Genomic DNA, 16,091 nt, shown 5'->3' on the forward strand with positions numbered 1-16,091 from the left:
CTGGCTGCAGTTTAATAGCGCTACTACATAATAGTTGGGTATAGTAGTATTTGAATATAAAATCACAAGAGGATCTGCAATCTTTTCCATTGAAAATATCACCGTTTATGTTAAAAAGCATAGCCTTTTTGATCTTTTACCTACATTATGCGGAATTCTAAATTACTAGGGCTTTGAATTACTTTATAAAAATGCTAAAAAGTATGCAGCGTTTTTAATCGGAAAATAAATGAATTCATTACAAAAAATGACTTTCCTATTTTTCTTGGCATATTTTCAAGCACCTTCATTTTTTATTTAACAACCTAGTGATTTATTTTATACCTAGACACAGTTTATGCCTACATTTTCGATTTTAAGAACCAATAACTTCACGCAATTATTAATAAAAGAAATTTAAATACAATTTAAAAATGTGATGCTATGTAATAAATGTATATATTTATTCGATAGGTCCTCAAAATTTTCACTGCTATTCGATATTAATTGACAGAACTGGAAGCTAACAAAAATGTTTATATATATATATTTATATATAGTGTCATAATGTGCGAGTCCTTTTAAAGTGTTTTGATGTTGATATCACTGCATAATTGATACACAATTGATGAATATATTTACATATATATTTATGTTTTATGACACCAAGTAATTCTACATTCAAACTACACACAACATTGATGCAAACGAATCGTTTGCAATATGCGTTACACTACAATTGTTAGTAGATACAGCGTAATGATTGACAAATTTTTCTAAGTTAAGTATATAAATCTTGTACAAGTATATATGTTTATAGGATAAATTGCGACTACGAAACAAAAGAGCCCACAATGTACAGAAACGGAAAACGAGAACCGATCAAAAACTTAAGGGGAGCGAGGAAAAGCGCAACTGAGGAGGAAACGGTTACGGTTATGTTATCGGTTAACGGAATCGGGTTTCGATTGGTGGTAGAAATACTTAGACATAGGCGAGGCAAACTTACCGCATCCTGAAAGAAAACGAAAGGAAACAAATCAAAGCAAGAAATGAAAAGGAGTAGACTCTCGCCGTCATCAAGCTACCCGCGACTATCTATCGGATTTGTGTATTCCCGGGGCAACGGATACAAAAATAGTAACAGTAAAAGTACGGAAAATGAAAAGCACACCAAGCCAGAGCCCAAAACCACCACCGTTACCATCGTTACCATCATCTACATCATCGCCACCACTCATTTTCCGACCCGAACCCCCGAAAAAACCAACCGGACATGCACAGAACTGGAGCTACGACATACGAACAGAACAGAACCGAGCTACAGGAACACGAAACTTCCAACTTTCAACTCCCACCTTTGAAACTCCCGAATCGTCTTTGATTGAGTGCTGATTTGCCAAAGACCAAACACTTTGCACACTTACCTTGCGCGATCCCTTCTCGGACACCTGAACACTGCCAGCGTTCGCCTCGCAGGTGCTTCCCCGTGCCACGCCCCCACCGAGGCCCACTCCGCCCCCGACGCCGCCGCCCAGGGCGCTGGCCGCCGATGGAAAGGATCCGGTGGCTATGTTGGAGAACGGCACCGGCTCGGAGAACTTGATCGTGTGCAGCAGCTGCATGACCACATTGGACACATTCCGGAACGAGAGCTTCCGTCGACTGCCGATCGCCGATCGCACGCCCAGCGTGTTGAGCATCAGTGGCTGTAAATGAAACCAGAAGGTAAACTTAATCCAAGTTCATAATAAACATCAAGACATTCATTTATCCAAACATTTTTCGAATGCCCCAAAGCAAAATAGTAGAAAAACGGTTTGATAAAGTTACTCCTATTGTCGCAATTTTGAATTCCCTCTGTAAGGGTATTATAAATGTAGTCAAAAGATTGCAACACCGTGAGAGGGACATTTCCGACCTTATAAAGTATATTCTTAATCTACCCATATCCGCCTGTCTATCCGTCCGTTTGTACGCAAACAAGACTCTCAGTTTAAAAGCTTTATGGATGAAACTTACTCAATTTACATATATATACTTCAAGATATAGCAATGGTTTCACATTTCAAAATCATAATTTTAATTTTATTAATGTTCGAACGACTATATCATATAGCTCCCATAATCGGAAATATAATAAAAAAATAAATACATCATAGTTCAGCTGTTTTTTTTATCTGTACGTATATTATTAATCATCGGTTAATCGACATAGTTTCAAAGTAGTTTAATATAATATTTTATTTTTATTATATCTGGAAGTTCGCTTCTTGTCTTGTTTCAAATACAATTTCATGGAGCTTAGAAATCTGTAACCATAAACGAAAGTTAAAAAACGATAATCCTTAAATTTCCTATTTGTTAAGCTTTTTTTTTTAAAATATAATATCGGGTTTCTAGTTTTAACTAATAGTTTTTGTGGAAACATAGTTATGTATTATGTTACCCCTTACATATTAGTAAACAAAGGACCCCCTATACAACAATCTACTTTTTTATTTATATTTCTACCAAGGGATTCAAATAGTTAAATTCACATTTTTATAACTCTTTGATCTTTATTACACAAGTGATGAATACATTTGTGATTCTTTGTGAAACGTATATTTTTCTTTTGTTTTATTTACCAAGTTATCACAGCATTTAAATAGGTTTTTAAACATTGTTTTTTTTTTTTTAATTTTGACAAAACCTATAAGTGAAGATATTAGATCGGCAGAAAACCATAATTTAAAGATTTTTTTTTTGGACGTTGGGGAAAGGATTAATTTAAGAGTACTTTTTTTTCATACCCCTTGCAAATACATAGTTTGAAATAAATTGAACAACTATTGCACTACGCTATTTCGCTGCTTTTGCTAAAAGCTGCAATAACTTGATACAAATTAGATATCATTAAGAGACTATATACGTTCTAGAAAGAATCTGCAGTATGTGATTTTTTGGATCAATGATAAATAATCCATGTGAACTGAATGGGTACCCACCTTGCGGCGATGTGGCGGCGGCACGATGAAGAACGTGTCCACGCCGTGGTCGCGCAGATACGAGGAGCGTTCGTCGCCGTGGCCAGCCTCCACCTCGTATTCGCCGGAGAGGGAGTCCAGGGTAGCGCGGGTGACGTGCACCCGGCCGGGCTCCCCGCCCGACTCCATGTGGTTGGCCAGGGTCACATCGTTGGACCACACGTCGAACTGCCACTTGCGGAGGCCCAGCACACCGCACAACACCCGGCCCGTGTGGATGCCCACGCGCATGTTCAGGATGACGTCGGTGGCCTCCACCACGGTGCTGGGAACGAGAAGGAATTGGACGAGCTAATTAGATTTCAATTACAGTCAATGCAACGGCAATATGGCGAAATGTGAAAATGACTTAATTCATTTGATAGAGAAGACCATCAACGGCTGCTACAAAATTATCTAATGAGCAATTAACCTAAGCGATTGATACGAAAAGGTAGGCTTTCAGAAGTACTTAATTTCACAAATGAAGCACACATTTAAGAAACAATTAATTCACCGCAATTAAATCAAATTGATTATTACTTTGTTTTGCCATCAATTTATATGTGATAATTATATCAAATAATTTGTTGATTTATTGCTCAATAATTAATTGGATAGAGAAGACCATCAACGGTAAGCATATAATCTAAGTATTTAATTTTACAAATTAAGCACACATTAAGGAAACAATTAATTCACCGCAATTAAATCAAATTCTGATAATCAACTTGTCTTACGAACGGAAGCCATGACTTTGTTGTGCCATCAATTTATATGTGATAATTATTTTAAATAATTTTTTTAAAAAATGTTCAAGTATTCTCTTATCAGAATCGGAAGACAACGGAATTATTTTACTTAATTATCAAAGAACTTAAGGCATGACTCAAGTTGGTGTGCATATAGTTTTAAGACCTGTGGATCATATTATATCATTATTATTATAATTAAACAGATACTCACGCAATGGCATCGATCATATCGAGTCCCATTTCCACAGCACATTTGGCGTGATCCTTTCGCGGTTCTGGCAATCCGGAAACACAATAATAACAGTCGCCCAGGATTTTTATCCGCAAACAGTGGTTGTCCTGGATAAAAAAGATAGACATACGTATATGTAAAGTAAATAATATTTTTCAGATTTTAATAAGACTTACAAGACCATTCTTAAATTTGGACACTATATCATACAAATTCAGTTGTGGTCTTAATGAAAATTGCCTTATTATAAAATTAAAAAGGTATTCTTCACTTTACCATTAGGAAAAATGCATTAAAATATGAAGTCTATATCTAAAAGCTTATATATAAGTATTACTATACGGGCTAATAAAACTCGACTAGTGAAGACAAAAATTCTTAGAGCAACTTCGAATTCTGAAACTACTTATCAAAACTAGTTCAAACCCCTTTTGAGTTTTTCTGACAAAACTCGAGTTTAGATATTATAGCGACTTATAGATTTTGAGTACTCATTCGCCATATACGAAAGGACAATTTAAATTTTTCTTTAGACATAACTTTTTATAAGTACAAGAAAGGAAGCACACTTAGGAAAGCTGAAGTTTATATACCCATAGAGATATTCCAAAAAATATAGTATTGAGACTTAAAACTTGTAATATACAAGAAAGACGACGGTTCAATTTAATTTGTTGGACAAGTCATATTTTGTTCGGAAAAAAAGTCTGAAAATTGTCCTGTTTTTACTCTTGGCCTAGCAGACTTCCCCCTTAAGAGATATAGCTGCTATATATCAAATTGTACATCAAATCTTAAGCTACTATAATACTCAAAAGTAAGTTTAAAATAGTATTGACTAGTCCATTTAGAGCCTAAAGTCTGAAACTGCAGTTAAGTTTTCCGTCTTGCAGTATATGACTATATCATTCCGGATGAGCTGACTTACGTGGGCCAGTTGGTCGAAGCGTCCAAAGAGCTCGTTGAGCAGGCGGACCAGCTCCTGGGCGCTACACTGCGAGGAGAGGACCGTGAAGCCGACGATGTCCGCGAACAGGATGCTGACGTTCTCGTGCTTCTGGATGTAGATGCGGTGGAACTGGCCGGCCACCGGCGACAGGATGTCGTTCTTCATCTGCATGGCCACGTGCTGCGGGAGAACCGACAGCAACAGACGCTCCAGCTTCTCGTTCTCATCCTGGATCTCCAGCCGCGAGGCGATGCAGTTGCGCGTATCGAGGAAAGTGCGTCGCTGAGCGCGCTCCATCATGATGTTCACCACCAGACCGGCGACATTGACGCCAATGAAGATGACTATGTTGGCGATCAGCTGGTTGTACTCCAAGTAGCGCAGCGCATCCGTGATTATCTTGTAGACCGTCAGGCTGATGTGCACCGAGGGCAGTGCGATGCCAAAGGCCACCGCCTCCCAGATCTGCAGCGGCATCATGGCGTAGGCGAGGAAGACCACGAACACGATCTGCCAGACACCCTCGGCCATCACCTCCTTGGTGTCCACCGGGAACACGCTGCCCAGCGTGGGCATCGACACCACGCAGATGCTGGCCGTGAAGAGCAGGATCCCGTAGCACAACGTGGGCAGGTGGTGGTCCTTGATCACGGAGCACTGCAGCAGCACCAGCACCACCGCGAACAGGCCGCACACGATCGCATTGAAGATGTTCTAAGGTTGATTGGAGGGAGCAAATCAAACATATTAATTGCCGATTGAAAATCAGGTGTTAGTTAAAGTAAATTTTGTACATTTTCCCAGAACTAAAGAAAACAGTAAGCTGTCATGGAGATCCCTTATTATAGCACACTAATTAAATGTTAAACCACTCTTAAACAATTAGTTAATTAATATATACGATCTGCTTAAATGTGCAATCAATTTTCTAGCCCATACTCTAAATGGTTTAATCTAATCAGCAGTTGATCCTGATCAAAAGTAATACACTTTCTTCTTTATATTCTATAAAATCTTATCTTCATTAAAACGAAATTCTTACTAAAACCAAACCCACAAAACAGGGTCAAATGTTCTTACCATCGTGTAGATGTGTGCAAAAACTGACTTTGTTTCAAGTAAGGCTGAATTAAAAACTTTTATTCGAAACCGACTTGTTTTTTTTAACTATCAAAAAACGTACCTTTAAAGCATACGACAATAAGGCAATAAACAAAATATTGTTAAAGTCAAGAAATATAAAAAGTGTTAATAAATCCTATGAAAGCACTTCCTGAAATAGTGATAGTAAATACTTGTATGACATTTTAAGAAAATCACTATAAATCCTCGTTCACTGCCCTTTGTTTATATAAAAAAAATGTAAAACTGCAAGCAAAAAAAATGTATGTAATTATTTTATCCATATTTTAATATATTATTAGTTAGTTTATGGTATTTAAATAATTTAATTTTTCTTGAGCTAAAAAACTGCAATTATTTTGACCGCAGCATCAAACTACTTTTGCTACACCACTGAACTTATGTATAAACTGGTCCTTTTTCGACCACCAAACGGACAGTACAATACTTACGTGAAAGGTGGCCGCATTATTGAAGGCCAGCGACAGGGCCGCCATTACGCCGCAAAGGACGAAGACGAGGGCCACCACGCCCAGCACCGAGAAGCGCTGCAGCTTGAGCGTGTACCGCTGGTAGAGGCATTCCAGCTCGTCGTTCTCGAAGCGCAGCGTGTTGAGCGGGCGGCCGCGAGTCGCCTTCACGGCATGGTCCATGTGGTGGCGCCGCCGCAGCAGCCGCTGCCGAGCGGCTCCGCCTTCCGACGCCTGCCAAAGGGATTGGGGCCGCCAAGTTCAGGGGCTGCAAGTAGATGAGGTAGAAGATCATATTACGAAAGTTGTCTATTTTAATCTATTAATTAGATCATTCCAATTCGCATTAACATGGCCCAGAACAAAGAAGAAGAAAAGTTTCTACATGGTTTTTCTATAAAGTTAGAAAGCAATTTGAAAGGATTATCTAAACTTCCGATCTTAATCTCAATGGGTTTAAAATCGCAACTCTTGTACTACATAGTTGTCTTCAACTTTTTTTTTGTTTAATATTTATTTTATTTTTTTTTAGCTATTTGCACATATATATTTGACCTTTTCTCATTTTTTTATATGCAACAGGTTTATCTTTTCAGTCATTTCTCCCAAAATTGAGATCATTTTCAACTGAAGTGCTAATTTTTAGCTAATTTTGGTTTTGGTTGAAAAGTATAATTTTGGATGTTTATTGACAATATGGTTGGATTTTTAAATAATGGATATACAAAATATACTCCTCGTACATTTTATTTAAAAATGTATTGAAATAAGATTCATTGAAGAAACATATTTGTAATACATTACACCAGTTTTCTTTAAAAAAAAAGTTGCATATATATACATATATCGCATTTTTAAATTTGCACACACATTGTCAAAGTAAAGCAAACTGACAAAACCAATATTAAATTGCGTAAACTATGTATCGTGATTTTATAAGGCACTTCCTGCCCGCAGCGTAAGCGGGATTAGGTCACCTTGAAATCGCGCTGGCGCTGCATGTCAGTGGGGCGGCTTTGGAAAATGGAAAATGTAAAATGGGAAATGGGAAATGGGTGTTTGTGCATGACACGCAACCAATGGAGGGGAAAATGTCCACCGTCGAACAGCATCAGTATCGACCGTCGAGTGAAGACCCACGCTACGGCGGAATCGTTTAAAATAACATTTCCCATTAGCTGAAAATATCCGCTAAAAATAAGCAAGCAGAAGAGCTGGCGTGAAATCAATCAATGTTCAGTGTGTTCAGCTCAGCAAAATTTCCCACCAGTCAGTGGCCCGCTGGCCCACGCACTTGACATGGCGAAAATACTGGCCGAGAATGACCAGAACCGAAAATTTTTGCTGACAACGGTCTTTCACTGGCAGATTAATTGCGATTTGTATGCGGCAATCCGTTAAATTCATTAAAATATTATGCACAAATTCATTTTGCAAATAAAATCCGTAATTAGCCGGCTTTAACGAGTGCAGCGTGGAATATTTGGTCGCTGCCATCGGATCGATGTCTATATTCGGCTATGCCCGAGACGTTAAATCAATTAGGCATGAAAACATTTATAGACATCGTGGAATATTGCCACACCATCGCCGTGCAGCAGCAACAGCAGCCCCAAAAATCAGCTGTGTACAATGTTAGCTTTTGCACCGATGAGGTATGTCCACCCCTTGCGATCACAGAATCTTTAAAATTCTTCTAATCATAAGTTCATTCCATATCATAAACCTCCCAAAAAAAAGAGTTCAAGAAGTTTGGGTTATGGAAAATTGAAACAAACAAAATAAATGATATATTTGAACCTCATAAATATGTATTTATTCTTAATTGCTTAGTTTCTTATATCTTTTTTAAATCGGTTTCAGAACTATGAATTTAATAACGAAAGTTAGGACACATTTAGGACAATTATACAATTACAGGATAGATAACCTTTAAAACTTAACCAAAATGATCAAATCCAAAATGAATTTTTTAACAATCTACCAAGCAAGATTATGTTTGGTTCGATTTACTAAGTTTTATTTTTTTTGTTGTTTTAATTTTTATATCGGTCTGATTTACAAAAAAATATCTAATTGAAACTTCTTATTTGTCTTATTTTAAGTTGATCCAAACCAGAAAAATGATTTGCATTTTAGGAATAATGCTACGGGGTTATCTGCAAAAACAATATTTTTTGAAATTGAAACTTTACCTTTACCAAGTTATCTACTTCATTTTATTTAACCAGATTACCGATTTGGTATGATAGTTTATTAAATTTATAAGTCTGATTGTTGTTTACAACTTTATTGTTTGCAAGGAAAGAACTAGATACAGAGGTTTTTCAATTATGTAGTGCAAAACTTAAATAAAATGATTTGATTTTTTATTAGACATCAAACCTTTGGTTCTGGTTGAAGCTGAGAAGTTAAGCTGTATTAGTCTATATTCTTAAGCTTTCTGAGAAATTATGGAAATAATAATAATTTTAGAGGACTAACCATCAATGCATCTTCATCCGTTGATCCTTCCTTTTTACCTTTCCTAAGCATTAGCTATATTTCTTTAACTGATCCTGCTCAGATATTGACATAGCCACTTGATGGCAACGAACTGTGCAAATTGATCTGAACTCCTTATGTGTCCCGAGACCAGTTGAGCAATCATCCAGCAGATCTTGTAGAGCCTCATGTTTGAACAGTTGCTCCGACGAACCCTCGACAATTAGACGTCAACATGGATGTTTCTTTTGTTTGTGTGGCAGCAGTTTGTCAGCCAGTCCGTGAGTCAGTCAGCCATTCAGTCATTCAGTCAGTCAGTCAGTCAGTCAGTTGGCTTATTCGTTGATTCGCTGTCAATTTGTTTGCTCGCGCCGCTTGTTTGTTTGCTTATGTGGGCTGTTTGAATCATTTTTGATGTGCGCATTTCGAATTTGCATTTTCGCAGCGACATTAATATAATGAGACGTGAATATTTTCAATTTTGCGTCCACATACTCGTCCCCAACTTAATGGCTTTAACCCCATCGCTACCGATAGTTGTGTTGTCTTGTGTTTTTTTTTTTGTGCTTTGCTGTGTGTGGGCTTGTCCAAAAAATTCTATTTGCGGCACGCCAAGTGCTCAAGTGAATTTCTGAGTTATGCAAGTGTAAATACGAGCGGTTCGCACTGCAGGTTCAGACCAGACCAGACCCACCAACTACTACTACATACTACTACTACTGACCAGTGAAACAAAAAGCCAAAAGCGCACACACACACAACACAACGCAACGCAAAAATTGCTGTCATTATAAATTCACGTCAAGTGGGAATTTCGTGCGTATTTTGGAAATTGTATTTATGTGTCCTAAATAAATTGTGCGGAGCCGTTTGGCCGTTAGTCGAGATGTTATTTTCATCAGCATTTCGGTCGCAACTAAATTAATTAATCTCCATATGTGTTATGAGCGTTTTGTCCAGTTCGGTACGTAATGTATTGGCCATGCTCGATGGGATCGATTGAGGGCCAGTCAGCAGACACGCGCTACTGGGCCGCCTTCTGGTTAAAACTTGGCATCACCAGCCCATAGTGCCCATTTAATAGTGAAGCCTCGCCCCCATTCGCACATCCGCACATCCACTCACTTATCCCCCGAGTAGCGAAAACATGACAATTTCTTGTGTTTATTTCTTGTTTCCGCTTGACAGGCACCCATCGCCTCAAGGAGATCAGAGTCCAAAGAGGTTTTCTTGCCAAGACCAGCCGCACCAGCAGTGTTAAGTAAAAGGCCTTAACCCAAAGTGGGCGGAGGTTGCGTTCCTTGTCAATCAGCAATCGGCGAAAACCCCAGTGGACAGGGCAAGGTGGATAGATACATAGATACATAGATAAAATGCAACGGCAGTGATTTTTGCCGCGATTTCTCGATTGATTTTCTGGCCCCAGCAATTGACAGCAATTAGGTTTGCAACACTTTCATGGGCTGCTCCGCATTCCGCATTAATCGTCGTCATCATCATTGGAACTCATCGTCGTCGCTCTCCTCGCAATATAATCAATCAAATTTCAATTTCCAATTTTCGCTTTCGTCGTCTGGCGGCGCCCGGCAACAAATTAAGGCAAAAAGCTATAGAAAGCCCGATGCAAAAAAAAGCAGCAGCAGCCAAATGACGCAAACAGGAATATTTAGCAGGAAAAAAAAAGAAAAAGGAAATCACAAACTATACGCTTGTGTGTATGGACATGGCCATATCAAACGGTTTTTACGACCCACTAAACTGATTGGATTCGGATTCATTTATAGTTTTCAAAGGAAAACTCCGGGAACTGCAGCAAATTAAGGGTGTGGATTATCCTAGTGATTTGAATAATTTATGGAATTACCATATTCTATAAATAGTTTAGTTTTGGCTTTGGGAAAAATAAATGAGAGGCGAAACCGACCTCACGTAAACGTTAAAACCTACAATTCTAATTTTCTTAAGGCTATAAATTAAATTAAATTAATTGTTTTTTTAATTGTAGCACTCCAGTTGTTGACAGGACTTATAAATATTTCTTCAAGAATATTACAACAAGATTTAAATATTGCAATATTAGTATTATGTTTACAATGCGGATTCTAAACCAGAAACATGTATGACATTCCTTGACAAAATGGATCGATCACCTGCAAATTTACAGATTATAACAAAAACCCATCTATCAGCTACAATTAGGCTGCCAAAGCTCGCTCATCCACCATGTGGTACACAAATACATTTTTCCACTCAGCTACTGTTCGCTGCTGCCAAAGGGAAAAGAAAATTGTATTAGACCACAGTTTCCAACTTAAATATTTTGATGGACAACAAAGTTTTTCTCTCTGGCCATCCATCTGTGTAGCGAAGTCGGTCCAAAAACTAATTATATTTGTATGTGCTGTGCATGTCCACTGTAGGTCACCAAGCCCAATTTTCCCCTTTTTTGCCCAGCAAAGTGGGAAAGACAAAATCCTAAAATTAGTGGATCCGGTGCACATTTTTGCCATCCACTTTACCAAATAACTTATTACACTAGTTAGCAAAGGACAAATTTGTAAATTTATCAAACAATACATGTAATTTTCCAAATTAGTATAAAATCCTTTGCTGTGCAGACATTTATATGTACTTTAGTCGAAGAAACTTGTTTTAACCATTTAAATGGGAGAATGTTACTATTCTAAAGATAATCTAACAAAAAAAATATGAAAAAGGTACAAACCACCTCCAAACCAATATGCATATGGAAATGATTGCTTTTGATATGGCTATTATAAACATGGAAGTTTAACAAAAATTGATTTTTTCGGTTATTTTGAAATGCATTTGCGTATGTAAACTCAACTTAAATTTTACCATTACCTTATAGTTAAATAGGTATTAAAATACCTTTAAAAACTAAATTTCTATCATAAAAAAACTTTTTAAATAGCGTAAGCTTCAATTTATATCCCTGGTTTGGTTAACTAGTGTTATCTGCATCTAAAATGTTCTTTGGTCCTGCCATTTATTAGGTTTATTTTCTTGTTATTGCCATTTAAGTAGGCCGTCATGTTCGGGGTTTTGCAACAAAATTAGTTTAGCTGACCCTCCAAAATCAGTAAATTGAATACGGACTGCGACATGCGGGCTTTTAGGAGGGTGGAAATTGGCGCCACATGAAATTTGGTGTCTCGCCAAAGAACTCGTATATGTGAGGCCACCCAACTCCATTGTCATTTGTTGGGCTTTAGCACTTTTATTAGCATGTGCGCGAATTTCGAATTCCATCATGAAAGGCATTCGATTAACGTTCTGATGCACTTTGTGTATGGAAAAGTGGATAAAGCCTTAGACTAATTAAAGAATAGGTCCCTATGGAAAGGTTTTTACTATATGCTCAGAAACCTATTATATTCGTTACCTTTTATATTCATATAAGGTTTAATATAATTTTCCTGTGTTCTCCCTACGATGTCAGCATGACTTTTCATTGCTTTCTGGGGAAAAACTGAGCGAGCACACACCTTAATACGATAACAATTGAAAATGCATTATACTTTGCACTCAAATAATGGTCTAGGCAAATAGATGCATATTAAATAAGCTTAAGAGCGCGTTATTTATTTAGATATTATTGTATGTACAGTACACGAAACGGTAATAAATTCATCGTCAGACTTTGTTGGCCTCAACGGCAATCCAACTACCATCTTGGTTTGTTATCAGACAAAGAGGTACAGTTCAACTTCTATAACTTGAACCCTGCTTAGTACACATTTTTAAGGCCAAATTCATATATATTCATATTCATATCCATGCTTAAACTTTAAAACCTCGCAGTGAATCGTTTAAAAACATAAAAATTTAAAATATTTCTTAGGATAAAAATACGTTTTAAATGATATATATATTCAATTCAAAAAAAATATATATATTATACAAACATTTTTTTGTGTGTTGGTTAAGGTTACGGAAGTTTGACTGTTTTCAGACGGGCGCAGAATAAGGGAAGGAGAATTGCTCGGTCTTATCTTCTTCTGAAGGCCCAGGTTGGTTCCGCCTTTCTGTGGGCTCGACACCTCTGTTTACACGGCCACTTGGCTTTCTGAATGCAGTGCAATGCACTGCCAGCTGATCCAATAACCGCCCACCCCACTAAACGTATTTATTTCATATTCTTCACGCAGTTTTGCAGTTGGAACGATAGAGGATAAGTAATGGAGAAATTGGAGAAATGGAGAAAAGTAACCAATTTTTATTTTTGTCTATTTATTACCAACTCTTGATCTATATGTGAATAAGATTATAAGAATTATTTAATTTAAGAGTTTGTTTTTTTATTTCTAATATTAAATTTATTGTTAGAATTAAAATTTACATTTATAAAGGTTTTTATTTTTAATTTATTCCCAGGTTTTTATTTAAAGAAGCTACACATTAATTCCAATGAATCTGGGAAGCAACTTTCCATCAAGCTTTAAAAGTTTTTAAGAATTCAATACCTTTTTTAGCCGCAATAAGTAGCTGCATAATTTGTTTCCAGTGTCGGCAAGTAACGTGCGCCGGTTTGGATCAAATTCGGATTTTTATTTGAGGGATTTTCTGCGAATTCCTCGATTTGCCGTGCTTTTTATTGCATTTTTGCGCCTAATTAAACGCACAGCACAGCACAAAGCGCGAGATATGAAGAAACGCATTGAGCATATGTAAAATATGTACCTAGGACAGACGACGAATCGCTTGGCTGGCTCGAACGTGGCTTCGCATCCGCAATGAATGAACGACGACGGCAGGATGAAGTGGATGAGGTGACGGTGGCACAAAAGCAAGGCAAGGGCACGATGCAAATTACCCCGAAAGGCCATCGCACAAAATAAAATCAATAAAAAACGTTTATTTTTAACACACTCTCGAACTGCTAGATGATTGAACGCTTGTCGATCTGGAGCTCCAGCGGGTTAATCGTGCGTAAATGCATCCCGTTGCCATGTTCAGACTCAAAATGTGCAAATGGGGGCTAGTAAGTGTATACCATCTGCAGATTTAAAGATTTTCTACGACCAACCCATCAAAACAAAGTTGTATTCCATTAAAAAATATATTGTTGCAACTAAGATATATTTGTAGTAAGCCCGGATACTCATTACTTAGGTAAAGTTTTTTTTTGGCAAGTCAGCTTAAAATAAGTCGTCTTTACCAGACTACAACAAAAAATCCATCAAATATGGAAGCATTTAGTCATCATTAATAACATAAATTTCTTACCCTACAATTGGTTATCTTCCCTTGAACCTTAAACATAATAGCTTACATCTGATTTCCTATTTAAAAGTTATTTAAGTAAAAGTCTGTAGCGAGTCTCTAAAATTTCAATTTACCTTAAAACTGCGATCGCCTTCTATTTAAAGTTTCATACAATATATCTAATGGAGACAAGATCTGTTGGTGAATGACAGTTGACATTTGAGCACACGGACAGACAAGCAATAGACCAGTTGAGTGGTCACAAAGTGCCCTCTTGCCTGTCAATCACACTCTGCTGCCCTTGTTCTGACCAAGATCCCATCGAAAGTGGCAAAGAAAAATTGAGCATTAGCTGCTAACATATATAATACTAAAATAAACTAATAAATAAATAAACTAATAAATACAAAACAACCCTTAAAGAATTAGGATTAAACTACCGAAAATTCTTTCGTAATCATAAATAGTTTCAGTACTATCCTTAGTTCTACACCAGTGGTCGGCACACATACTAAAACATGCTCGCACTACTTTGTGTGAGTAATTTAAACGGCGAACTGTTATACTGTTGGTGTCCGCCTCAGCCGCCGCTCTGTTTCAGGACTATCCTTTCCCATAAGAATTCAAAATAAACCTTATTTTTAAAAGGTATGCAAACAATAAATTTTTAGATTCTGAAATTAAGAGGTGGGCAAAGTGGGCAAAAAACCATTAACGAATACCCTTTTCAAATTTAAAAAATTCGATTTCATTCGACCCAGCTTTTCTGAGCTTCAGCATGCACAATTGATCGTCTTAAATTGCCACCGGAAGTTGCATGATCTTGGTGATCAGGGCATCTACAGAGAAACATCTGTTGAAAACTTTAATGCTGCCATATATACGAGTATCCATAGAAATGAGATAATTTCCCTCTATGCCCCTCTGAGCCCGGTCATTTATAATCGCTAAACGATTATAGAGACGACAATTGCAAACAACTGTAATTTTCTGATCCCGCCAAGACGCAGGTGGGGCCAGCTAGTGTGACGCAATGGCATCGGCCATCAAAACGCAAACTGATTATTAGTAATCTATGCTATTAGCTGCAACTTATGGGGTGTTTCATAAGAGCAAAACCTTGGTCACTCGCTAATGCAGGGCACGCAAAGAAAAACGGAAACCGAATCCCAAATCCACAATCCACAATTACCCAGACCCACAGATACCCGGAGTTAAGCTAGGTCAACGGGCGACCATTATGAATATTAAATATTTGCTATTTCGCGTTAAAACCAAAAGAAAAACGACAATAGAAAAGGGCTAATTCAATGCGCCCGCTTAAGTAAAATTTACGGATGGAATGCTTCCATTGACTTATAAAGCTGTGGAGGAAATTCATAATTACAAATTTATTTATTGGAGAAGGTACAAAACAAGTTTTTTCAAATGTTATTTACTCTGCTACCATTCCTAAGCGTTTTTGCTAATCAGGAATATGACAAACCGTTAAAACTTATGGAGGAAATTCACCTAAAGATTTCCATTACAAATTTATTTATTGGAGAAGTCACAAAACAAGTTTTTTCAAATGCCATTTATGCTACCTTTTCTTTAACGTTTTTGCTAATCAGGAATATGACAAACCGTTAAAAAACGTTTAGTTTATTACCTTCTTGACCTAGTCTTAGTCCAAGGTGTCTATTTTTAAGTTATGTTTAAAAAGACAGGTTTTGTAAAGATAACAATGAAACATTGTATTTTACCGTTTGTATCTAATTATTGTTAATAGCAATTTTAAAACCTATTTAAAGAAACATGTTTATATTTAGATGTTTTTTTGGCTTTACAGTAAACTTATAATGTAATATTTTATTAATATTT

The 16,091-nt window shown here is 37.1% G+C and overlaps 1 protein-coding gene across 14 annotated transcripts in view; it reads right to left on the reverse strand.

Moving 5' to 3' along the window:
• The window catches only part of LOC108135418 (Ca(2+)/calmodulin-responsive adenylate cyclase), a 44,051-nt gene that overhangs the window by 13,183 nt on the left and 14,777 nt on the right, over positions 1-16,091 (reverse strand). For 10 of the 14 annotated variants that reach the window (XM_041710886.1, XM_017256131.2, XM_017256132.2 and 7 more), the window contains exons 3-8: positions 6,498-6,783; positions 4,903-5,637; positions 3,954-4,081; positions 2,970-3,273; positions 1,407-1,688; positions 989-994 (exon numbers count right to left, since the gene is read on the reverse strand). In XM_041710886.1, the coding sequence (XP_041566820.1) occupies positions 989-994; positions 1,407-1,688; positions 2,970-3,273; positions 3,954-4,081; positions 4,903-5,637; positions 6,498-6,698 (1,656 nt within the window). In that variant the 5' untranslated portion in view covers positions 6,699-6,783. The remainder of the gene's footprint in view (positions 1-988; positions 995-1,406; positions 1,689-2,969; positions 3,274-3,953; positions 4,082-4,902; positions 5,638-6,497; positions 6,784-16,091) is intronic. The other 4 variants (XM_017256135.2, XM_017256133.2, XM_041710887.1 and 1 more) reach the window with 1 other exon arrangement.

The sequence above is a fragment of the Drosophila elegans genome, unplaced genomic scaffold (genome assembly GCF_018152505.1).
Source record: "Drosophila elegans isolate 14027-0461.03 unplaced genomic scaffold, ASM1815250v1 contig_149, whole genome shotgun sequence".
Classification (NCBI taxonomy): domain Eukaryota; kingdom Metazoa; phylum Arthropoda; class Insecta; order Diptera; family Drosophilidae; genus Drosophila; species Drosophila elegans.